The 27,445-nt window shown below is 28.2% G+C and overlaps 1 protein-coding gene and 2 long non-coding RNA genes across 5 annotated transcripts; 1 reads left to right on the plus strand and 2 right to left on the minus strand.

The window, feature by feature from the left end:
- zfh1 (Zn finger homeodomain 1) lies at nt 1-25,041 on the plus strand. Of its 3 annotated transcripts, none has more exons than XM_015327481.2 (9): nt 1-1,909; nt 15,346-15,824; nt 16,026-16,166; nt 16,253-16,556; nt 16,804-17,177; nt 17,258-17,623; nt 17,960-18,280; nt 18,480-18,639; nt 19,246-25,041. In XM_015327481.2, the coding sequence occupies exons 1-9, from the start codon at nt 1,885-1,887 to the stop codon at nt 19,437-19,439; spliced, it is 2,364 nt and encodes a 787-aa protein (XP_015182967.2). In that variant the 5' UTR covers nt 1-1,884; the 3' UTR covers nt 19,440-25,041. The 3 variants fall into 3 exon arrangements, with proteins under 3 accessions (XP_015182967.2, XP_015182965.2, XP_015182966.2); XM_015327479.2 differs by lacking the exon at nt 1-1,909 and adding an exon at nt 6,412-6,665; XM_015327480.2 differs by lacking the exon at nt 1-1,909 and adding an exon at nt 14,256-14,827.
- On the minus strand, nt 3,143-9,891 carry LOC107069845 (uncharacterized). Its single transcript, XR_016176817.1, has 2 exons — nt 6,726-9,891; nt 3,143-6,412 (listed from the first exon to the last, which is right to left on the minus strand). It is a non-coding gene; the product is annotated as an uncharacterized LOC107069845 (long non-coding RNA).
- Nucleotides 12,094-15,470, minus strand: LOC149032379 (uncharacterized). Its single transcript, XR_016176816.1, has 2 exons — nt 15,331-15,470; nt 12,094-12,969 (listed from the first exon to the last, which is right to left on the minus strand). It is a non-coding gene; the product is annotated as an uncharacterized LOC149032379 (long non-coding RNA).
- Nucleotides 25,042-27,445: the final 2,404 nt, after the last annotated feature.

Consider the following 27,445-nt stretch of genomic DNA (forward strand, 5'->3'; position numbering starts at 1 on the left):
ATAATATGAATGAATATATATATATGATACTTTCCTATCCTATATATATGTTGAATAAAAAAAAAAACAAATTTTATGACTTAACCTAAAAGATAAAGATAAATATAAAGATAAAGAATAAGAGATATAGAAAAAGTAGAAGAAATAGAGAAACATAGACACAAACACATAGTCGGTGCTACGAATCACGCCGTGTTTAATGGGCGGCAACAAAAAAGGGACTCACGGAGAGAGAGAGAAAGAAAAAGAAAGAAGGCTGGGACTATGACTATGGATATCTTACTGCGTAGGAAGATACCCCTCCATGAGTTAAAAAGGAGTCACGATCCCCACTGTAGACACCTAAATGTCCGTCCTCCGCGTACTCTCTCTCTCTCTCTCTCTCTTTCTCTCTCACTAATATGCGCCAGAAACACGAGCGCGCATCATCTATTTCTTTGTGTATATGTCTGTGTATGTGTTACGTTCTATTTTGTATTCGTGTGTAATTCATCGTACATGTGCCTTCTCCTCCTCATCATCATCCTCCTCCTCCTCATCCTCCCCCGTTCCTCATCACTCACCACTTACCCTCCAACCCCCTCATCAGCATCCTCATCCTCTTTACACAGACTTCGTTCGAATCCGATTTCTCTTATCATTCTCGTTCCTTGTTGGTGTGTAGTCGTTTTAAGCCTTAACTTTCTCAGTGCCGTATAAACTCACCAATTCGCCATTTTATTTGTTATATTTATTATTCATTTTTGTAAATATTATATTGGTTTATTAATCAAAAGTTCTAAGTGTATTTATTGTATTATTATAAATTGTGTTATAAAATGCATATTAAGGATTGTAATGTTTATTTTAGAAATATTTATAATAAAAATACATGGCGTACGAAATTTTGATTCATGTTAATAGTTATACAAATATAATATGTACAATGTAAAAATATTGAAATAATATTTGCGGTTATTAATTAATAATTAATTATAGGATGTCGTCACATGAGAATTAGTTTTACGTGAGATGTATTTTATTAGTTGCAATACATGCTAGTTATGTTTACAGTAAATTGTTTTAATTTTATACAGTTTACAGTTTGAATGAAGAATATTTGTGATGAATGTCATGAGAATTAATTTCAGTATTAATAGATTGCATTCTTTGTATCATTCATTTCAAAGAATAAAAATACGCAATTTAAGATAACATTTTTTAGTTTGTAAAATTAATTTTTAGGTTATACGATTTTATAATTGATGCATTTTTATTCATCGAATCCAATTTTTCCAATATTTTATCATCCAATAATCTGGATCAATTGATAAATGAAATTTTCAACAAAAGATGATAGATTTCATCACATTCAAAGTTTCTAAATTGATGATCCTTAACATGGGAGATGTACTTTTTTGTTATAAAAAAGAAAAGAAATAAATTGTATTAAACATGTCTACCTCCCACCCCACTCCCATGTATTTAAGTAGATAAGAAAACTAGTAACAAGAAGAGGTATCAAGGCAAAAGTAGGAAACAAAACGATATAAAACCCAGTTTCCGGTTTAATGAGTAACGTCATCCGATAAGAAAAATTAGAAGACGACGAGGACGACTACGACGACGACGGACTTACACAGAGTGGGCATACACAGATGGTATCGATCGTAGTTGGTGGGTATCTTCAAATGTTCGAAAGAAGGAAAATAAAGAAGAAGAACAAGAAAAAGAAAAAGAAAAAGGAGGATGAGGAGGTGGAGCTGGAACAGGAGGAGAGAGGAATGAAAAGAGGAGGGAAGGAGAAGGGGAAGGAATTGAAAAGAGGGAAAAGAAAACAGAAAAATATAAATCAGAATTAACCGAGAGAACGAAGAGAACTAACAGAGAGATTATGCTCAAAGGATGATGATGGTACCGCACATATCAAGTAAGTGAAATAAGTTAGTGTAAGAGAGAGAGAAGTGTGTGAGCTAGAATAAAAGTAATTAGTACTATGGGGTTTAGTGTCAAATTGCAAAGGATAACAAAATTAGATAAAATAAGTAAGTAAAATAAATTAGATAGAGTGAAAAAAGAAAAATAGAATTTTCATTTTTTAAGATAAGAAAAAGAAGATGAAAAAGAAGAGGGCTATACAGAGAGAGTATAATACTCGCGTAGTTAGGGACGACGGAGGATAGGGACGCTGATGGTGTGTGCCGGCACGGTGGCGCCACAGTGACGAGAGGGATCTGGAGGAGAAAAAGGTATATACAATCCGAGATGGTTAATAGTAGAGAGGTGGTGGAGGTAGTAGAGAAATAGTAGTAGTAGAGGGATAGGTGATGGGTAGAGATGGTAATGCGGGAGGAGAAAAGAAGGAGAGATGGTAATGGAGGAGAAGGAAGAGGAAGGCGTGAGTTGCGCGTGCGGTGGGATTTAGGTGAGGAGGAGGAAGAGGAGGAGGAGGATGATGATGATGATGATGAAAAAGAAGGATGAAGAAGATGAAGGTAGAAGAAGGCAGCTACGTCGTAGATGAAGCAGACACAGAGCTGAGACTCTGTGGACGGGATTTTAAGTCCACCGAGTGTAACATGTAGAGTAGAGGTGTTGGAAATGAAAGTAAGAAGAGACTACTGCACTATTGCAAATAATAGTAATAGTATTTAGTGTAGTAGAATAAATAATTGTAATAGTAGTAGTAAGATTTGTTGAAGAGAGGGCGTCTGATTGGTCAGCTACCGCCGACGCCGTCGTGGAATGACTTTTTTTATGGGGGTGGGAGAATTGTAGGCGGAGTGGGAAAAGAAGCGGTGCGCCGAATCGTCAAAGAGGGGGAGCAAAAGCACGGAGGCGGTGGCTCCTCTGTACTATAGCCGCCATCATCGTCCGTCCCATCCTATAGTAACCTTCCAAAGCTGTACCCGATCTTTCCTCTCCAATGTGTGTTAGTTGGGAGCGCGTTTACCGGTGTTCGCTGCTTGAGCGAGTCAGCTAGTGTAAAACGGACGCTTCTGTTTCGGCCGAACTCTTACCATGCCCTAACATCGACGGAACAATCTGAAATTCCTCGCTTCTTTTTCCCCCAGTTCCTTCTATTCTCTATTCTATTTCTATCTGTCACCTTATTAGATATTAGGTTTTTTTATTTTTTATTTTATTTCTTTCCTCCTCCTCCTCCTCCTTCCTTTTTTTCTTCTTTCCACTCCACCCCTCACCCATACCCCGTGTATCTTCCTCTTCGTTTGGTTTCGTTTATTTTTTATTTTACCCTCTCCTCTTCCTCCTCCTACCCCTATTCACACTTCAATTCTTATTCTTTTACCGATACATACTCGCCCCACCCCAAGAATATCATCTCCTTCCGATCCTTTTCTTCCCCAATCTTCTGTCGATACTCCAACTCAACCCACCCTGTCAAAAAAAGGATCTTACTGTACGTCTTTAATTTTATTTCTTTTTTTGTTTTGTTTCTTTCGTTTTATTTATTTATTTTGATTTTCCATTATTTTTCATTCCCTTGGAGAGAAAACTTCCTTTCACACTCCTCGTAAAGAAAGTTATATTTTCTAACGAAGAAATCCAAGTGTAATTGTGAAGGTGGAGGAAAAGTGGAAGAAGAGGAGGAAGAAGAAGAAGAAGAAGAAAAAGAAGAAGAAGAATAAAGGTGAAAGGAGAAAGATAAAAAAAGAGCATGTCAAAGTAAAAAGCTTTCGTTCTCGTGATAACATATATTTATACATATATACATACATGTATGTATATATATATATAGCTTGAGTGAAATTTAGTTATTTCAAGAGTTTCATCTCTTGTGTCTTATTTACATTATTTCATCAGGAAGAATAGTGTGCTTAGTGGGTGGTGATGGTGGTGTTGGTGGTGATGGTGGTGATGGTGATGATACCGTTCTGTTCAATTCGAAAAATGACAAGGGACGGAATATAAAAATCTCCAATAAGAAAAGAATAATGTGTCATCCGTGTTTTCTTCTTTGATATTAAAATTGTATTTAAAAAATGTGGAATGTAAAATGAGATCAATTTAAATGGATGCACACAAACAAGTGCTACGTAGAAGTATATAAAAGATAAAAATATAAATTCAAATCAAAAATAAATAAAGAAAGGAAGGAATAATAACAATAATAATAATTACTGGGAGGAGGGGGGAGCACAAAGAGACGTGTTCAATCTAGAAAGAGGATGGATGATGCGATCGATCGGTCGTCATCATCCTGTAAAAGTAAATAATAATGGAATGATACGATTTGAGATACATAGAATAGTTAGATACACACACATACGTACTTTACCTACGTATATATATATACATATATATATATAGATAAATATATATAAAAAAAAGAAAGATTATATAGAACAAACCAATAATAATTTGATGACAAAGTTCGGGTCGGGTGTGCAAAGGTTAACAGCCCTTTAATTGTAAGAGAAACGGGAAAACCGTCACACGTTAGAAAAAAAAAATTGAAATCAAACAAAACTAAGCCTAAGCCTAAGTCCAAGTCAAACCAAGCAAGAAAGGAAGGAAGCAAAGTTTAACAGTGGCGACATAACAGCGTCCCGCCCATTCGAGATAGGTCAGACGCGAGGAACGAAGAACCAAGGCAAGTAAATCGCACGCGCCCCTTGTGGATGAAGAAACGAATAAAACGAAATCGAACGAACCAAGGAACAAACGAACAAACTTCACGAATTGATTGATATTATTATTATTATTATAACAACAACAACAACGGCGCTGGCGGCAACGGCTACGGGTGACGGGGCCATTATCACCGAACATTTCAAAATACCCGAAATTAGAACAGAAAATTAAGAAGAATTTTTCATTGACACTTCCACGAATTATTGTTCAACTTGTCTCTCAGAAAACAGCTTCCTTCTTCAGCTTCTTATTATTATTCTCTTCCCCCCTCACCTCCAATAAAAACAATTCTTATTTAGTGGAATCTCATCATCGTCATCGTCATCGTCAACATCATCTCAGTATCATCAGTTATATCGTCGGGAAGGATTAACAAAACATCTTCAATTCTTCTACTTTGTTTGCTGCTGCTGCTACTTCTGGTTGCTGCTGCTTGTGTTGTTTGTTGTATTCTCAACCTACTCTATACACGTTTTATGGAAAAGACTAATTGTTGTTGTGTTTACTTAAACAACTTTGTTATTTAAAAACCAAAGACATCAGACAATATTTCTTTCTTTGTAATATCATTTTAATTTTCATTGTTTCTTTCTTACTTTCATAATATCAAGGCTTCCCGTTATATTCAAAAGTTTGTTTATTTTTTTTTATATATATACTAACTCACCCCTGAACACACACACACACACGCACGCACAAATTAATTTGTGTCCACGTGATATAACAAATTTCGAACTTCACTTCTTCTACGAGGTATCGGAAAAAGAACAAAATTTGGTTAGAGACTCGTTGGCGGCCCATTCGATATTTTTTTTTTTTTTACCACCACGTGAGAGACGACACCCACTCACCCACACCCCCGGAGGGGAGGATTCGTCGTTGACGTCGTTGACGTCGTCTACGTCGTCGCTGCCTTCGCCTTCTTTTTCACCCCCACCATCCCCTTCTTCCTCAACCTTCTTCACCACCTTTTCAACGTACGTGTATATATATATATATATATATTTATATATATATAAATATAAAGAGAAGAAGAAAATAAAATAGAAAAACACGTTGTTAGGTGTGTGTATGGGGGAATTTTTGGAGGAAAATTTGTTGAAAAAGTTTCTTCTTATAAATAAAAAGAAGAAATAAGAAAGAGAAAGGATTGATAAAATTATATTGGCCACAAAGAAAGTGGGGGGGGGGAGGAGGAGGAGGAAACACTACCTGAAATATCTAAAGATAAGGGGAAAAGGAAGAAAGATAAGAAAATAAAATAAAAAGAACGAAGACTAGAAGAAAGAAAGAAAGAAAAGGAAAATAAAAGAAGAAAAAAAAGGAAGAAGAAGAAGAAGTGGTCGATAAGTGCGCGTACGCGACGCTTCAACAATTCCAAAACCCTCGGGTTGTTGTTTTTTTTACCTGCTTTTCTAAGAACAAAATTTGACTCGTCGTTCATTTTTATTTTTTTTGTTTTGTTTTATTTCATTTATTTTATCTTTTGGGGGTATATTATAATAAAATAATAAAGAAGTGAGTGGGTGGGGTGTGTGTGTGTTTGTGACAATAAAATACGACCAATACGAAAGATAATATTATTTTTATTATTATTGTTAATTTTTTTAAATATTTTTCTTCGCATTATTATTATTATTATTATTATTATTATTATTATTATTTGTTTGATATTAAAGAAAGTAAGAAAGAGAAGAGAAAAGGTGCACGAGAATGATGCGTGGTTGCGGTTGTTACACCAAACGTCGTTGGACGAATTCTTGAAAGAGATGATGATCTAAATAAAAAAAAAAAAATAATACAAAAATATTATCGAGACACGTAATATTCTAATAATAATAATAATATATCGTTAAGTGCGGAATCGAATAAAAGGATTTATTCGGATTTGCGTTAGAAAATCGCGCGTGTCCATCTCCGCGGTTGTTGTTCCTCGGCAATGAAAAAAAGTATAACGCGCAAAACGCGAAACGAAATAGCTGAGATTTCGCGAGTTATGACCATGACACTTAGTCGGAACGTTTACGAAGGTAAGGAATTTATTATATTATTCCTTACTCAACAAAAAAAATTACTAATTTTTTACTCACTCATTTCATTAATTACTCGCATAACACGTTGAGCGTCACGCGAATTCATTGGGAAATCCCCGTCAGTTCACAGGTTTTTCTTTGCATTGGAAAAATAGTTGAAGTGTCAGCCACCGATGGCTGACGTGGCGCTCAACGTGTTAATTAATCAATTAATAACTTACGTTATTTTATTTACGAAAAATTTCAAGTTAACATAACCTCACACATATACACACACACGACTTAAGACATAACGCGTATTATTTTTGTCCCTTCCGTCAACGTTCTTGGTTATACTCTCACTCATTCTTATTTTTTTTTGTGTTCATCTTCTTTCTTTTTATTTTTTTTTTATTTTTTTGTAATTTTGTTTTGTTTAGTCGCGTCGTAAGCGCATGTGCAGCATATGCAACGTAGTTGCTTTTAACCCTCTTTTTCTTCTTTTTCTTCTTCTTCTTCTTCTTCTTCTTTGTCATTCATCCCCACTTGTCATTCGTTGTTGAAGTTTTATATACGGCGGACAACTAAACTTCAAGTATAATTACTGTATAAAGGGAAATGATTTTTTTTTAAAATAGATACCCATATATAAATATAGCAATATAAAAGAGGAAAATAATGGTTGGTTGAGTAAGACAAAATAAAAGAATACACACGCCACCACCCCCCACTTAGATTTCGTTGAATCGTTTTGATTCTATTCGTAACTCGGTTCTTCTTCTTCTTCTTCTTCTTCTTCTGTTTCTGTGTGTATGTGTGTCTGTGTTTCATCTTCTTCTTCTTCTTCTTACTTCCCGTGAACACAGTGACCTGATAACCTCAAAAGATCTTATCTACTATTTCAAGAATTTTTAATCCAAATATTTATTCCCAGAAATGATTAATTAAGTAATACACTAACTATAGTAATCATTATCATTCTCATTTTTACATTTGATATATATATATATATATATTTTTTTTATTTTTCTTTATCATTTGTCACATTTGAAATAATTCTTTTGATATTTATTTTATCGATCGTATTTTTTGTATTTTATTTAGCATTAGATATACCACCATTTTTCTACCACACTAGTCAAAATAACTAGTGTATAAAAAAAAATACTTTTTGAGGCTTCCAGTCTTTATTTACTCTTTAAAAAATAAGAAAAAAATGTTTAACGATAATAATTTTAATAAATGATTGAATTTATAGACATTTGGAAATTATTTATAGAAATCAAAATGTTACTTGAAGTAGAAATTTGAAATTAAAATGGCTGGCCTGGTATTTCTAGTGTTAATTGTAATTTGTTACGCATGATATTTTGAAAAGTTAGATTTTTTAATTGTTAATCATTGTTTCGTTTGTTTGTTTAATTACTGTATATGAGATATGTGTGTGTGTGTATGTGTGTGTGAGTGTAAGGTACAAAAGTTTACACGTTGAGATAAGAAAAGATTGATTTTTATCTTATAAATAATTTCCATGAATATTTGATCATTTTTCATCGTTAACCATTGTTAACCATTTAAATGGTTTTATTTTTTTCTAACCAGAGAGTCAACGAACGTAAGAAAACAAAGATAAATTTTTATTATTGTTCGGTTTGTATGATTCTCTCAATACTTTTCTTTTTCTTTTTATATTATCTACTTTAATATTTCGTCATTCTGGTTATTACGCATTCTTGTTTGTAGAGTAATCGTTTTGAAAAAGAAAAAGAAAAAGAAAAAGAAAAAAAATAGAAATGTTTTCACGCTTTGTTACTTTTGTTTTTCTCATTCTAATAATAGTCCTACTTATTTATTCAATTTTGATCTTGTAATTATATTTTTCATTTGTTAGATTATTTTGATATTTATTGGATGATTAATTTTTGTTTGTGATTCATTATTGATAAAGTAAATTAACTTTATGTATTATAAATTATTTAAATATGATAATATTGTTATTTTGAAATGTTTATATTTTATTTCGAATTAGTATCAAAATTATTATACATTTAATAATGTTTTTTCTTTTTTTTTTTTTTTTTAATATAAATAATTACTGTCAAAATATTCTAACCTATATTATTACTTTTACAAATAATTCAATTTCAAATGAATTCAAATTGAGATCAAATTTCATTTACGTAGATACAATTATTTTTAAAATTATGCACAAAAAATGCATCAATGCATTGCTATTAATTAGATAAAAAATTAGTCGTACAATGTATACACACATACACACACACACAATCATGAATATAAATATCTATTTGTTATCGTTGATTATAATTGACAGATTGAGTTTACAAAAATCTTCTACAAATGTCTGCAAATTTATTTGAATATTTTCTTCCTTGTTTAATATTTTTAATAATTATTTAAATATTCGTCTTTCCTATTTAACATTTTATTGAATTAAATTGCGTATTAGAAAAATAGAAGAAGATAAAAAAAAAAAAATAAATAAAACAAACAAACACCAAAGACTCACGTAGTAGTTTCGATAAGAATTTATAATTCGCGTCATTGTGATGATAAAAAAAAAAATGGCGCACATTAGTTATTGATTAGAGAAACGTTAGTACATAACAATAATAAAAATATATAAAAAAAATATATTTCTCCCCCCCTTCAAATTTCACGATTAAAACAATTGAAACATAAATTCAGTGAAAGAGGTTAGGATTTTTTCTTTATATCCATATATATATATATATATATTATAACGGAAAATAAACTTTGTATTTTCATAAACTTCGTGTTAAATGTTGAACTGTTGGTTAATGTACACACATAGGTGATACATATATATGTAATATTAATAACAATAATAATAATAATAATAATAATAATAATAATAATAATAATACGTCAGACTGTTCATTGAGAGACGCGCAAATATTTTCTTTATGAGATATTCGCATCGTGTTATCTCTCTTATAACGATTATTATTTTGTCTTTCGTTTTTGATAACAAAACGAATCTGCGTTTTACTTTATGGGGACTTATATATATATATATATTTCTATAACATGCATGCGTAATTTTTAACTCACACTATGCGTGCACACGTCATTTATTTTTCTTTTTATTTTTTTTATTTCAATCATTAGTTTGTTCTTTTAAATATTCGATTTTATTTCAACGATGAACTATCAGCGTAATGAAGATAATATTATTAATAATAGTAATAATAATAATAATAATAATGCGTAGAAGTATGGCGGTAAAATTTGAAACATTGATTTAATTAATTAATACAAAATTAATTTATTAATTTTTATCTGTTGGTTGATATATATATTTTATTTTTTGTTTTTAATTGTCACCTTAATTTATATTAATTTAATATTTTTATATATTTATTTATTAATTTCAATAATTTTTTCTAATCAAATTTATTAGGTTATGTGTTGCACGATTATTAAAATAAATTTAATTGATTTGCGTCAGAGAATTTGTTCAATTAACATTGATTTCTTTTATAATTTGTTTTTATTATTTTTTAATAGACAAAAAATAGATAATACATGTCATTCATTAGTGTATCACATATTTACAATTTACATGAAAATTTAATATTCTTCACATACATACATATTTACCGATAATGGCTTAAATGATTTTACGATTTATGCGATAATATTAATTATTATTAATATAAAATCAAATTTATAATATTCCTTGACTTTTTTTTTTTTCTTTTACTAATTTATTTCAATTAACAAATTATGACTTCATCGTCATAATTATCAACATTCATATATATATATATTACATTTATAGATTATATTATCTATAATTTAACATAAACAAAAACTTTTTCAAAATTAATTCCCCCAACCCCCTTTTTTAAACAGATTTTACAATACAAATTAATCTTTAAACAAAATAAATCATACTAACAATCTTAACATATTATTTATTAAACTGTACACGATCATAATTACAGTATACAGCATCTACAAAACAATTGTTAATAAAAATGAGATAAAAAGAAGAAAATGAAAAATTTCAAATTCGGAATTCAAATTTGAAAATTGAAAATTAACATGAAAGACAATGAAAGACAAAGAAAAAGGCTAGGGGAAAAAAAGTCAAGGAAAGAAAAGAAAATGAAGGCATCGAAATAGTTTTAATGTCATGGAAGATGGCGACCGCGCCCTATCAGGCTCAATGACCTCTCTCTTTCTCTCTCTCACTCTCTTCAGAGATTCAGTCGGAGAAATTGCGTTTACTTGGCTCACACGTAGCACGGTTTATATCCTTGTTTCTTAGTGCATCGTCTTATACACGCACGATATATAAAATATATTTTTCAAGAGTAGAAGATGAAGATGAAGATGATGTTAAAGATGATGTTGAAGATGAAGAGATGAAACTTTGGGTTTTCTACTTAAAGCTTCTGTTGTTTCTTTCTTGTGTTTCTAACTGCAAACGCGCCTTTAATTCCCTCTCTCTCTCTCTCTCTCTCTCTCTCTCTCTTTCTCTCTCTTTCTCTTTCTCTCTTGTACTCTTTGACTTTTTCTATCTTCGTCAGTTCTACTCGTTCCATAAGTTTATAGCAACCCATACTAACACTCACGCAGTAGTAGTATGCCGCCATCCGTTCTTTCCGACGTTTTTGATGACGTAAGCGTGCGCCCATCTTTTCATCTCCGTCTAAGGGCATGGCTACCATACTTCTCCTAACTTTTTATCATATCCACCATAACATATTTTGTTCACCTAATAAATAAGTTCTTTCTATTCCTTTTTTTTTCTTTTTTTTTTTTACATTTTCTTTATCATTGAACCATTGGTTCAAGTAAACCCATTTCTTGTTACGGTCACACCGAATATATTTTTTGGTTATCCGTTTAATGTTTTATATATTTTTTTGTTTTGTTCTTCTCCATTCGTTTACTTCTCATGTACATTTTTTATTTCAACAGGATACGGTTAAAAAAGATCATTGCTCTTTCCGTTTCCGTTTATGGTTGATTATTCGTTTTCTCTTGAGAATGATAATTACGAATGGAGTTTAATGTAACTCGAATTGTTTTGCACACTTATATATGTGTTCATTTATTAAATTATATATATATATATATATGTTTGAATCTTAGTTTAAAGTTTTAATTAATTTGACAATTCTCATTAGAAAATACTTTTGAAATGAATTATTTTGAAATTTGTATAAACTTTGATTAGTGTAGTGATCACGTGATTAATGTAGTGATCACGTGATTAGTATATTTTATATCACGATATTCGATTCTTAGATATTTAAATTAGATTGAAATTTGATAGAAACAAAATAATAAAAGATTTGTTTTTAAATATTATTTATAATAATGTCACGTGAAATAGAACGAAAGTAAATTCAAGGAATATAATATTTTAAAAGTCAATAGAGAAAGAAAGAGAAAAAGATATGCGGTTTTATTCATGACCACGAAGGATAAGTGGTCTCAAAGAATTTCTAAGATTTTTTTTTTTCTTCTCTTTTTTTTTTTTTTTTCTATTTTCTCGAGTATACATGAAAATGACGAAATGAACGAAGATATTCACGTTGAATTAGAAAGTATAACCCAGACCGCAGGAATTCTTTCCTAATAAGTCTTCTAACCTTAAAAATGAACAAAATCATGTATTACGTATGCTTTTTTTTTTTTTTTACTTTCTAGTCTGATATAATTTATTCCAGGAATAAATAATAAAGTTCGTAGTAAAATCGATGATCTTAAATCGTAAATAAACTCTCATTTGACTAATGTGAATCAAAACAAAAGCTAACCAATGAAAATTATGATACACTAGATAAACGATCAATTATTTTTGTTACAAATTAAATAATCTAAGATATTATATATCGTAAATTTTGATGTTATTAATAAATTTAAATTAATATTTAATTAATTAAGATTGTTATATTATAAATAAATGCGAATTAGGTAATTTGGGGTTAATAATAGTGTGTATATTATATCTTTGAAGAAAAAAAACAAAATTGTAATATCGAACATATACATATATATTTCTAAACGAATGATATAGTTTCGTTATTATTGGTTGAATCTTCAAAGATCATTCTTGTTTTCATTCTAACGATCCATTTAAGATCATGATCTATACATCAAACTATAAGCAAGATGTGTAACACGTTAAAGTAGAATACACATCACGCAATTTGCTAGATATTGCCCTTTCCACATTCCATTGACATCATTGGTTGAATAACATCGTCATCGTCATCATCATCATCATCATCATCATCATCGTAGTAGTAGTCATCGTCATCTTCGATCAGATTGAGATGAACCCCAAATAAGATAAAATAAAATCATAACAAACAAAAAAAACTATTAAATTTTCAATCGTTAACGAACTAACATTTAGTCCAATTAAAATTGATATTTTCAATAATAATAATAATAATAATAATAATAAAGTTAGGCGTATATTTGTATCTAAAGATAAAAACTTTTAACAAAAGAGAATATAACAAAGTGGGTCATTATTGATAAATAAATGGAACAAAGATATACCTTCTTTAAAGGAAGATACCAATTTTTTTTTGTTTCTAATTGTAAATCTAATCTCTCCCATTTTTTTCTATTCGCATAATTAATTTCTCCTTACCCAGATACACTAATTACATATACATATATATATATATAAGAAACCAAATAGGAAATATTATATTATTTGATATATTTTATTTTTATTATTTTTATTTAATAAAAAATATTAAATAAAAAATAATATAATATAAAATTAAAATTAATATTACCACAATATTATTAAAATTATGAATTATTAATTATAAAATTATTATTATATTATATATATTACTTATTTTAATTTTATGTAGGTAGTATAATATTAATAAATATATATTACCTACTATTATTTTATATAAGTAATATAATAATAATAATAATAATAATAATAATAATAATAATAATAATATATAAAATTAAAATTATTAATTATTAATTATAAAATTATTATTATATTATATATAAATTATAATAATATATATACTATACTATTACCTATACTTATTATATAGGTGCGTATATATATATATAATAAAAATTAATAAAATATCATACATAATAATAAGTTAGTTAGTTAAAACCAATGAGAAAAGAGAGAGAGAAAAAGAGGAATGTGATCCATGATGCGTGGACAGGAAGGCTCTGAAAAGGTCATGGCTGTGACCTGTTTCAACATCTTATCGGAGTGCACGCTGATCAAAGTTCGTTTTTCATATACGAACGACGTACGAAATCTAACTGGATGAAGATACAATACATTTCGTTTAATAGTAACATAACAAATCATACACACGCAAATATATACATGTATATTAGGGTTAAATTAAAAATTCGTGTATTTTATAAATTAATATTTCACACTCACCCTATATAAAATAATTTTTGACTTCATAAAAAACAAAAACCAATTTGTGTTACCTGAAGTAACACAAATTTTACTAACACTTGATTCGTATGTTAATTATATTAAAATAATAATAATTATTACTATTATCTTAATTAACATACGAATATAATTGGTTGAGATAAAATAAAATTACGTCAGTCGGATGAAAGTAAAGAAAGTTTTTTTTAAATATACCTCAGTCATCGATTAGTCATCGTGAATGAAATAAAGGTACAAAGTTGAAAAGAACGTTCAGTATAATCTAACTAATCAAATAGATTAGGACAAAGGGCACTTTTTTTTCAACCACACACATATCAAAGTCTGCATTTCATGAACGGTTCATGATCACGAATGCTGAATTATAGTATACATATATATATATATATAGAAAGAAAATAAAAGTGGGGGAGGGAAGATTTGAATCCCTGCTGTGGGTACTACAATGATAGGGCCGAAAAGTTATTCAGGCTCGAACGGACTCACGGTCATGTGTCATTTTTCCCCCTTCATGGTGGTGGTGGTGGTGGTGGTGGTGGTGGTAGTCTTTTCGAGTATGCGTGTCGACGTCATCTCTTCATCGTCATAGTCGTTGTGTCGTCGTGAACGTAGAGGTTGTCATAGTGTTCAGTACTCTGTACTCTCATTTCGACGCGTGCGTGGCATCTCATGTGTAGCAAGCAAGAAAGGGAAGGGAAGGGAAGAAAAGGTAAGGGAAGGGCGTCTCGTATAGCACAGCAGTGTAGGCAGGCAGGCAGGCAGAGCAGGCACCCACAACAGGGGCCAGCCACAGGGTGTCGTGCGAAGCCGCGTGCGAAAGGACCGGTAAGAAGAGGGGGTTAGTGGGGTAGAAAGAGAAGAGAGGGGAATGTCTTTTTGCATAGATATATATATATATATACATATATGTATGTGTGTTATGTATTAGATAGCAACCTATATATATCTGTACACGTAGATGAGTCGTAACAGATGACAATGGACCCTCCCAGAATTGCAGGCGGCTTTGCAACTTTGGATTAGTGGATCATGATTTTATTGTTGTTGTTATTATTATTTATTGTTAATTGTAATTTGTATTTTTTGTTGTTCTTTTGCATTTATCATCTCCTCCCGTTATTTATGTATAATGTTGATTGTTTTTGTTTGATTTTGAATGAAAATGACGATAATATATTAAATAATTAGAATTATCTGACATTTTGTTTTTACCTTTGATTTAATTAGATTCCAGCGAGGACGAAGCAGGTGTTGCAGATATAGGTACGAAGGTGAAGACGGCTACAGCCGAAGGTTTAGCCGCTGAAGCCACGTCGGCCGTACTCGACGAGGATGCCGGCGGTGGCGGTGGCGGTGGTACCGGTGGTGCCAATGGTGGTGGAGGTGGTGCCAGTAGTGGTGGTGGTGCCAGTGCTGGTTCCGGTCAACAAATTCTTGGGATCGGCGGGATTGGTGGTGGTGGCCTCGGCGGCAATGATGGAATTGATGGAAGAATTAGTAATCCTGGTGGTGGTGGTAATAGTAGTGTCGATGGTGCCGATGAAAACGAGGAAGGGCCGAAGATGAAACAAGAAAACGGCCAAACTTGTCCTCACTGCGGTATTCACTTCCGGAACGCTCACGTACTTCAACTTCATATAGAGGATGTTCACAAGACGTTGTATTCGGCAGACAAAAATGATCTTAACGCACAATTTTCACAAGTGGTTAGAACCCTTTTGATAATTTTTGATAACATAAACTTAGTTTTAATTATAAATATGAATTCATCTTAATGCACAATTTTCACAAGTTGTTAGAACCCTTTGTTTTCTTTTGCAAATGTTGATAATTTATAATTATGTATACATTAAATTAATATTACCTTTCTTTTATTTATATATATATATATGTTTCTTTTTTTACAGTCGTGCAAAGTGTGCAACAAAACCTTCGCCAATGTCTACAGATTACAAAGGCATATGATCAGCCACGACGAAAGTGCTGTTTTAAGAAAATTCAAGTGCCCCCATTGTGAAAAAGCGTTCAAATTTAAACATCATCTTAAGGTAAACAAAATTGTTAATAAATCAAAAATAATATAAATTATTCATTTAAATACTTATCATAATATTATTGTACTTTGATTTTCTAGGAACATTTGCGTATACACAGCGGCGAGAAACCATTTCAATGTAACAACTGTGGTAAAAGATTTTCACATTCTGGTTCTTATTCGAGTCATATGACATCGAAAAAATGCTTAATCGTTAATTTGAAGAAGTCTAGACAAAACAGCAACATTGGTAATATAGAAAAATGTTCGAAGAAAACGCTTACGCAATCGGTTCATGGTGCCCGACGAGATGATACACTTCTTGCGGCTAACAATAATACTTTTTTACCGATACTGCCAAAGCTTTCTCCTTCGGATTATCAAGAAATACGAGAAGGTGGTGGTAAGGAAATTAGATACGCATATATACGTATATACATAAACATAGGATATCAATATACACACATTAAATATCACTTGTGATAAATCATGAAAACATTGAAACGTTTACACCTATAATAATATTTTATTTAAAAGTTATTATGTAATATAAAATTCATTAACACATTCTTCATTCCTATATCTAACATCTAAACACCATAAAAAAATGACCATTTCATTTAATCACCATTTCATTATTATTTATCCAGGTATTTACGACGGACCAAGTCTTATACCCCCTATGATGGGATTTACCAATTATTTCCTACAATCCTCGTTAGGAAAAATATTAAATCAAGTGCATTCCAAACGACTCGACGAAATAACAGAAAAATTTGAGACCCATCGTGAAACGATGAGTCCATTAACTGCGGATTCGGAGGGTACGGAAGGTACGGAAGGAAAGGAGTCACCTGCACCGATTGGGTCTCGAGGGTTGGATGCTGTTCGTCGTATTTTAGAGACTGTCAATACCTCTGTCACTAAGGAATTGTTAGAAGAAAATGTTAAAAAATTGTCTACCTCAATATTCAGTTCTCCTATTATGAGACGAGAATTTGAAAGTGAACTTGGAGAATACCACGTAAGTATTTGATATTTCAATTAATTCTCAAATGTTCTAATTTATTTCAACTTAGAATAAATAATTGATTAATTGTTTAGGATCAGGATAGTGAAATATCGAATGAAATGAACCCCCATTATGATTGGTCGTTAACAGCGGATCAGTACGATTCCCAAAGTGAAGGTTTAGCTGCCAAATTGGAAGATGCTAATCAATCACAAGGTGTCACCACCAGGTTATCTTCTAAAAGAAAACACGAGGATAGTTCCGAGCCGGATACCGATGATGAAGAGGATAGTAATCAAACGCATACAGAAAATGGTAGAAGAGTAAGGGCAAGGTCTTTAATAGACGATGAACAATTGGCTGTTCTTAAAGGTTACTATGCTATCAATCCGAGGCCAAAGAAAGAAGAAATAATTATGATTGCGAATTATATTAATTTCTCCACTCGCGTAGTACAGGTAAATATCAAATAATAATCGTCTATTCATAGATTTATTTATGGTTTTCTTTTTTATTATTGTTGTACTTCATTTGGTTGGTTATACTTTATTGGTTAATGTATTAACAATGTTCTCAAATTGTTCTGAGGTTTAAATATCCAAATGCAATGAACTTATCTGCGTTCATACATTGCACAAACATTTAACCCCATAAGGAACAATTTTGGCTCAACGTAATACAACGCCGCTCGAATTAACTCGAGCGTACAACTTAAGGGGTTAATAATATAGTAAACACACAAGTTTGTGTTGTGAATAATTAGTAATTTTTCATTGAATATGTATTTTTGTTAGGTTTGGTTCCAGAATTCCCGTGCTAGGGATCGTAGGGAATCAAGAATTCCAGCATTGTTACCACTTTCAAGTCCAACAACGTTTGAACAACCCTTGGATTTATCGAAAAAAGATGTCCTAACGATATCCCTCGTGAAAGATGCCGATACATCCAATGGAAATATTGCTTCTCCTCCTTGTGAGAAAAAAGAAGACACTTCATCGACTGTTGCAAATCAAGAAACGGACGATCTTGAGGATTCACCTCTTGTTATTGATGAAGAAATGAACGATTCTGTTGAATCAAAACGTATGCCTTCTGTACTTGACGTTTCGCAAAAGGTATTTCTTTTTATACATGTATAATTTTTGTTAAATTTATCTTACTAATTAAAAGAACAATTGTTTTTTGTTTCTGTTCGAAGTTTTGCATGAATTATGACGTGTCTGTGTGTAGTTGAATGTACAATTAACAATTTGTTTAATAATTAGAAAGATTTCGTAGGATAAACAAATGGATTTTTTTTTTTTTTTATTTCAGAGTCAAAATCTTGGGAACGCCAAAAAGGAAAACGAAAATCCAGTTAAAGTTGAACAGCCTACCACAACGGACACCGAACAAGGACTTTATTTTTGTGATCGTTGCGACAAAACTTTTTCGAAACATAGTTCACTCGCTAGACACAAGTATGAACATTCCGGTAAGTTGATAAATTATAAATAATATTTTATATTTAATTCTAATTTCATTTAGCAATAATAAATTACAAAAATCTTCAAACCTTTTCAAAGATTGCCATTTATTAGTTTACTATTTCAATTGACTCCGTCAGTTTTGGTATCGTTCAAAACTCATATCACGTATTTTTTTGTTGGCACATAATATTTTATATTTAATTCTAGTTTTATTTAACAATAATAAATTACAAAAATCTTCAAACCTTTTCAAAGACTGCCATTTAATAGTTTAGTATTTCAATTGACTTCGTCAGTTTTGGTATCGTTCAAAATTCAAATCAAGTACTTTTATATTATTTTATATTATTAATGAATAATTGATATTAACAAATTATAAATAATATTAACCTAAAAATAATCTTTATAATATCCACTCGTATCTTCTTTCATTATTTTATTACTGAACAAAATATATAGATTGATTTTTCTTATACATAATACGTGAATCAAATAATGCTTGTTTTTTTTTTTCAGAAATATGAAACCAAATGAAACAAAATCATTACGTGATATTCTAAATGAACTATGATAAATTTCGTTTGATTGTAATATAAATATTTTTTGTTTAGGGCAAAGGCCGCACAAATGCGTGGAGTGTACAAGAGCGTTCAAGCACAAACATCACCTAACCGAACATAAGCGGTTGCACAGTGGCGAAAAACCCTTTCAGTGCTCTAAGTGCCTCAAACGCTTTTCTCACTCAGGCTCTTACAGCCAACACATGAATCACCGTTCCTCTTACTGTAAACCTTACAGAGAGTAAATTTTGTCGAACGTTTCTTCTTTCCCCGTGAAATCCCCAACCCTAGCCCTTTACCCTCACCCCTACTATCCCTTCCTAATCCCACGTTCACTACGTTAGTCGTGTGTTCTTCTCTATTTTATATATTTTCTAATAATTATTGTACTCAAAAATTGCATTTAAGTTTTTCTTTTTTTTTTTATTTCCTTTTTTGTTCTGATATATTTTTCCTATTTTTTTTTCTCTTTTTTTTTTTTTTTTTTTTGAAATTAAGGAAATTAGGGACAAGGTAAATCTCTTTCTATCATTCAATCCAATTGAGGAAAGAAAAAGATTTATCTTTAATTTTTATTTTGAAATTGCTTAACACGCATTTCTCTTTTTTTATATTTCTTTTCCAAAAAAAAATCCTAATCAAATTTTAATCTTAACCTTAAAAAAAAAGAAAAAGAAAAAAAAAAGTTAATTCAATCGAATCTATTTTAAATCGAACGAAATAAAAACGAATATGGTAATATTAAAGTTACAGATATAATCTAGATATTATGGTATGTATTGGTTCTAATACATAATATTATATATTTTCTTAATTATTTAAAAAAAAAAAAAAACCAAACAAACAAACAAAGAAAAAGAAGAAGAAAAAAAAGATCTATTTGTACAAAAAAAAAAAAAAAAAATACATATTTTTATTATATTATAATATTAATACTTTTATTTTTTACTTTTTTTTTTTTTTTTTTTTGTACACGAGGAGATGAACGGTACGACACCCTCCCCCCCCATTTCTCTCCCTTTCTCTCCTTTTTCCTAGAAAACAATTTTTCTTTAGGGGTGGGTTCGCGTCGTCGTTATGTACTTGAGCTTTTCCAAAGTTCTCGGTGTCGATACGCAAACAAAAAAATATATATGTAAAGTTCATCAAGTAAACTTTGATGATAATGATGATGATGATGAAATTATTATAAAATTGTCGATGTATGCGTATCGACAAATTATTATTATTATAATTATATAAGTTTAATAACGTAACGGTACCAAAAATGCATAATGCAATAATCTCTTACTATAACAAACTTAAAGAAAAAGTTTAAAAAAAAAAGGACAAAAAAACACAAAATAAAAGCCACGTTCGCGCGTAAGCATATATTACACATGTATTACAGACACACGTACATACACACCAAAAAACGAGGTTAAAAAAAAAATAATAATAAGAAGAAGAAAATAAAACATAATAAGTGTGTTTGTGCGTGTGTATGATTAATGTGTTTATATATGATATAAAAACTTACATAATATTATATATACATATATAAATATACATACACCTAAACGGTATAAAAATATACGTATATATGTATACATATATATGTATATATATATATATATATATATATACTATAAGATATAATATACATAATATTTTAGTATTTTTATTAACAAGATATTATATATTACCATGACAATAATAAGGAAACTAATTAATGTACAAATTCGTTAGCTACGTTTGCCTGGGGGAGTGTGATATTTAAAAAAAAAAAAAAAAAAAAGTCCATTTCGCATTTTTTAAGAACGCGAAGATTCTTCTTCATATATCTGAAAATATAATTAAACGCATAAATACGAGTTTAAAATAAATAAATAAATAAATAAAATAAATAAAGAAAGAAGGAAGAATAGAAAAGAAAGAAAGAAAGAAAGAAAGAAAGAAAGAGACACGCATAGAAAAATGTCGATCGAAAATTATACTAGTTACTGAGAATTTACATTTTTTTATAAACATACACACACACATACACTAAATATATATATTTATATATATTATAGATATATAGTTATATAGATATATATATATATATATATGCTTTTATTGTCGCTCTTTTATTTTTATTTTTAATTAATTTTCCTTCTTTCTCAAAAACTAACAAAATATATACAAATATATACATGTGTATTTATGTGTATATATTTGTATATATTTGCAATAAGTATGTATGTAGATATTAATTATAAACAAATGTCATTCGTTTCACTCCTCTCGCTGTTCGAAATGAGCTCCTCTTTTCTTTTTATTTCATTTCATTTATCCAATTACAAAATGATCTTCTTTTTTTTTTAATCGTTCGCGTGAGAAAACAAAAATTTTTGAAAACATTTTTAATAATTATTCCGCATCGTTGTTGTTTAAAAAAAAAAAAAAATAATATAATATATAAAAGAGGATCAAGAATTTTGGCAAGAATGTCATTTAGAAATTTGAAACGTACTGTAAAAATAAGGAGCTTACAATTCAAACAATTTATTATTATTATTATTATTAAATTGTATGTTTCAATTTTCTATGCATTATAATTTTGGAATTTACAGAATAACTATATTATAATATAAATATATATATTATATATAAAAAGAAAAAGAGAGAGAGAGAGAGAGAGAGAGAAAGAAATTGTATGCGTGTTGTGCGTATAAATGTCTGCGGCGCACATACATATATAAGGAACAAACAAAATCACACCGATATAACATTGAAAAAAACAAATTCATCATTTGAATTTTTTTTTTCGTATTTTTATGTTTTTGCAAAATTTATAAAAAGAAAAGAAAAAAGAAACAAGAGTTACGCTAAAAGTACAAAATATGGCGTCATAGTTTACAATACAAATTGACACGATTTATCTATATATGTATATAGATTAATATAAACATACTTTAACACATTGTTAACCTAATTAAAGTAAATTAAAACGTAATTTTATTAAATCACATTGACTGCATGGCAAAATTTGACATGTTTTTATTTTATTCTTGTAAAAGTTCTGTGAAATAATTGATTATAGTTTTCAAAAAACAATATGGCGGTCAATGGATTGATATATAAAAATTATGCACAATTGTAATATTATTTAATAATATTAATCTTATATCAATATTATATAATATTAATAATATTAATAATATTATAATATTAATTGATTATAGTGTTCAAAAAACAATATGGCGGTCAATGCTTGTTGATTTATAAAAATTATGCAATTGGAATTTAAAATAATTTAATATTAATGTTAATAATATTAATTTAATTTTATTTGATATAATTTAAACACTTTTTGTATATTTTCAATTCTCATTTAGAATTGTGATGATCCTCTTCGTTTAATTATATATATATATTTTTTAATACAATTGTAAACGAATGAGATGATGCATATTAGGTTAACAATGTGTCGGCCATGTTTATTTTTATCTTCTTTCTCAAAGAAATGTATTTTTACGTTACGCAAAAATTGTATTTAGTTTAAAAAACTTAATCGTTCAATTATAATTCACGTTTTTCTTTTTTCTTTTTTTATTATTATTATGGGTTAATATTATTGTTTGTATAATTTAATTTAAAAAAAGAAAAGAAACAATACGAACAAACCCCAATAGAAAAAAAGAAAGAAAGAAAGAAAGAAAGAGAAAGAAATATTTCAAATACGAATACTCAAAGAAAAAAAGAAAAAGTTAATTTAATAATTAATTTCCTACATAAACAAAAAAAGAAATAAATAAAAGAACTAAACGAAAGAAAATAAGAAAAAGATAAAACAACACGCAACAAGAATATTAAACGAACACACCGTTGACTAGAAAAAGAAGGGCCTTGCAAATTGGTGTGAATGGATGTCATTCGAGAAAGAAAGAAAGAAAAACAAACAAACAAAAATAAAACATTCGATTTTCAATGGTCGTTCGCAATAGAAATCACGCTACGCCTTCCAAATATATAGACATATATATATATGCATATATTTATAAATTACACATGAGAGATTGGTTGAAAAAAAAAAAAGCAAAAATATGCAAAACGAAACAAGAACAAAAAAAAACCACAATAATTGAAGAAAAAAACAAAACAAAAGAAAACAAAACAAAAATGTCTACGTATATTCGTAAGGAAGATAATTTTATTTTTCTCATATATTATTCAATTAATTTTCTCATTCTCATTGTCAAATATTAAAAATCATTTGAACGAACGAATTTATTAAATTGAGGCAAATATTTCAATATAATTTATAAAATAAATTTAAATTTAAAAATAATTAATTATAATTAGCGACGACGAAAAATTGATATTAAAAAAAAAAGGAAGAAGTAAATAAATAAATGGTAGGGAGAAAAAAAGGATAATAATAATAATAATAATATACATATATATATATATATATAATTAATAATAATGATATATATATATATATATATATATATATATATATATATATATATATATATATATTATAATAAATAATAATATTAATAATAATATTAATAATAATTATAATATAAAATAATATAAAATAACGACAATAATCTCGCAATAATTTCATTACCGAAATTTCGAGGCCCGACGATATGAATGATAATAATAATTATAATAAATTAATATTAAATAATTAATAATAATAAATAATATTAAGATCTACATACATAAAAATACGATATGATATTAAAATGCTTCCAATTATATATTACTCAGTAACAAACAAAAATGAAATGATTATGTCTTATATACATATATATATATATGATTTTATTCGCTCAGCGTGTTAATTAAAAAAAGAAAAAAAGAAGAAAAAAAGGGAATAAGAAAAATGAAGATTGAAATAAACAAATAAATAAATGAAGAAAGAATGAAACACACTCCATAGAATATTGATAATACTCGCGAATGTGTATTTTATAAACAATTTATGCGAACTTTTTATTTACACGCGCCAACAAAACGAAATATTAAAAAAGTGATAATAATTGTTATCAAAAAAAAACTAATAATTAACCAAAAAAAAAAAAAAGAAAAAAAAAGAAGAAGAAGCAGCAGTTGAAGAAGAACATAAACTAAACCAAAAAAGAAAAAAGAAAAAAGAAAAAATAATTAAATGAAAATGAAGATAATACGATAATAACAATAATAATAATAATAATAATAGTGGAAGAAAATAATAAGTTGCAAATATACCATATAAAAAAAAAATATATATATATATATATATATACATAAAAAAAAAAAAAACAAATATATTATAATTAATTAATTAATGTATCAAAATGACGTTAAAGTTCGCGACAAATACCACCACCAAACGATAAAAGAAAAAAAAAACAAAGAAAAAAAAATAATAATGTCGGATCTTGTACTTCCTCACACACGTAACACAAAACATAAAACATATACACAGACAGACAACACACGCGTAAAATAAATAAAAAATAATAATACATAATTAACATGAAATATTATAATAATAATAATAATAATAATAATAATAATAATAGAAGAAAGGCTTCGGTTATCCGCGACAGGCATCGTGACCATTTATTAAGAGAAAGAAAGAAAGAAAAAAAATATGATGCTTATATAATACTCATTTATTATATAGTGTTAATAATTAAGAAATATATTTTTATATAATTATAAACGTATAATATTATATATACATACGTATATATATATATATATATTATTGATCGCTATTATACGCCGCCATGATAATGTTCTTATCTAATAATACATCAGATCTCTTTTTTTTTGTTTAAAAACCTTAATTTCATGTGCAAGACGATGATTTTTGTTCTGATACATTTTATTTTTATTTCTCTATCCATCATTTTGACCATCTTTCCTTTCCCCCTCCCTCCTTCCCTCCCTCCATCTTCTATTCAATTTATTTTTACAAACTGTATTTTCTTTTTCTTTTTTTTTTTTAAAGGTTTATATATATATATATATATTATTTTATCATTATGTACGTTTTTTTTTTTTATATCAAAAATATGATACTCTTTTTCTTTATATATTCTTATCAAAGTTAAATGCATATACATATACATATTTATATAAGTTTTTTAGGTTAAGATAATAATTTTTCATTTCAAATGAACATTTTTTTTTAGGTTAAGATAACAATTTTTTATTTCAAATGAACATTTGTTGTTCAGGTTAATATAAATAATTTTCATTTCAAATGAACATTTTTTTTAGGTTAAGATAACAATTTTTTTATTTCAAATGAACATTTGTTCAGGTTAAGATAATTTTCATTTCAAAATAACATTTTTTCATTTCAAATGAACATTTTTTTTAGGTTAAGATAACAATTTTCATTTCAAATGAACATTTTTTTCAGGTTAAGATAACAATTTTCATTTCAAATGAACATTTTTTCAGGTTAAGAGATCATTTTCATTTCAAAATAACAGTTTTTCATTCCAAATTAACCTTTCTTTTCATTTCAAAATAACAATTAAAAAGACTGAGATAAAATAATAAATAATAATTTAAACAATTAATTCGTATAATGTGTTATGTTAATTTAAAAAAAAAAGAAATTATGTACAATCATATTTTAAAACAATATTTATGGAATTAAATTCAGATGTTATTTTGACCAGAATAAAATGTTCATTTGAAATGAAAAATTGTTATCTTGATCTGAACAAATGTTCATTTGAAATGAAAAAATTGTTATCTTGACTTGAACAAATGTTCATTTGAAATGAAAAATTGTTATTTTGACATGAAAAATCTACAGGTGTTACTCGTGCACCATAATTTGTTGATTGTTTTAACTAATTTCTTTTGTTTATTATTTATTATTATTATTATTATTATTTGGTCTTGCACGAATAATAGTTCTAATTGATTCGTTTGTCGTGTGAGAGCAACAAATCTGTCGGACTTACCATCTCGTTTAGTTCCTTCATTTAAATCACTGATCATAGTAAATTGAATATGACAACCAAAGTGTGTCTGAATGATTTATTGGCTGGAAGAGAAAGAAAGAAAATAAAAATAGAATAAAATAGAAAAGAAAAGAAAAGAAAAGAAAAGAAAGGAAAATCCTTTTAGAATAATAAACGATTTATTATTTACTCTTATTCAAATGGGAATCATTATTATTGTTATTATTATTATTATTATTATTATTATTATTATTATTATTTATAATGGTCTGTTAAAAATGCTTTAAAATTTATGAGTAAAATATACACACATATACAAATGCTCACATATAAACATACACGCATATACACGTAAACAATTTTACAGCTTTTTGTTCTCCTTTTAAACAAAAGGAATAATTAACAATAATAATAATAATAATAATAATAATAACAATAATAATAATAATAATTCGTGGTATTTAGCGATAAGGTTAAATTCGTGCGTTAATAAAATTATGCATTAAAATAAAAATATAATATTAAAAAAAAAAAAGAAAAAGAAAATGGCCGATAAAACTCTTTAAAAGAAAGGACAATAATAACGCGTGTCTATTTACGACACACATATACACACATATATGTATATATATATATTTATAATATGTATGTATACGTAATAGTATTTGGTTTATTAGAAAATTGAAATGATTATTTATAAAATGACAAAAGATTTTAATTAAATGAAAATAATTTCTATGAATACTCCATACATTGTAAAATATGTCATGAAATATGAAATGTCTGATTTCGAGGTGAAAATAATCCGAGTAATCAGACATTTCATTGTTAATAATCTAATAATTTAAACAAACTAAAAATGATATTTGAATAATTCGTTTCTAATAAACCATCCTGCATATTTATATATATATATATATATATATATATATATATATATATATATATATAGATTTATTCACGTTCCATTTGCTCCCAGAGGATAAACAAAAACAAAAATGAAATAAAAATAAAATAAAAATATGATATGATATGATATGTACATTATTAAATAATTAAAAGAAAGAAAGAAAGAAAAAGAAAAGAAAAAGAAAAAAATGGAAAACATTAGAATAATCGATCGATGCAAGCTGTGCTAAGAGAGGTCGCTTTGATGAATCGAAAAATATAAAAAACTCTTTGTTATATTATTCCTTTAAATCTAATAATAATATGTATAAATAATTCTATAAAAATAAACAAACAACCAAAAAAAAAAAAAAAGGAAGAAAAATTTTGAATGGAAACAAAAACAACATGGA

The sequence above is a fragment of the Polistes dominula genome, unplaced genomic scaffold (genome assembly GCF_049000335.1).
Source record: "Polistes dominula isolate Pdom_NZ unplaced genomic scaffold, Pdom_raw_medaka scaffold_35, whole genome shotgun sequence".
Classification (NCBI taxonomy): domain Eukaryota; kingdom Metazoa; phylum Arthropoda; class Insecta; order Hymenoptera; family Vespidae; genus Polistes; species Polistes dominula.

What these genes read in the sequence shown, in the direction of transcription:
- zfh1 (XM_015327479.2), top strand. Translation starts at nt 6,575, where the DNA reads ATGAAAAAAAGTATAACGCGCAAAACGCGAAACGAAATAGCTGAGATT. An exon ending in TAGTCGGAACGTTTACGAAG is followed by an intron (nt 6,666 to 15,345) that starts GTAAGGAATTTA and finishes TGATTTAATTAG; the next exon opens with ATTCCAGCGAGGACGAAGCA. An exon ending in ACGCACAATTTTCACAAGTG is followed by an intron (nt 15,825 to 16,025) that starts GTTAGAACCCTT and finishes CTTTTTTTACAG; the next exon opens with TCGTGCAAAGTGTGCAACAA.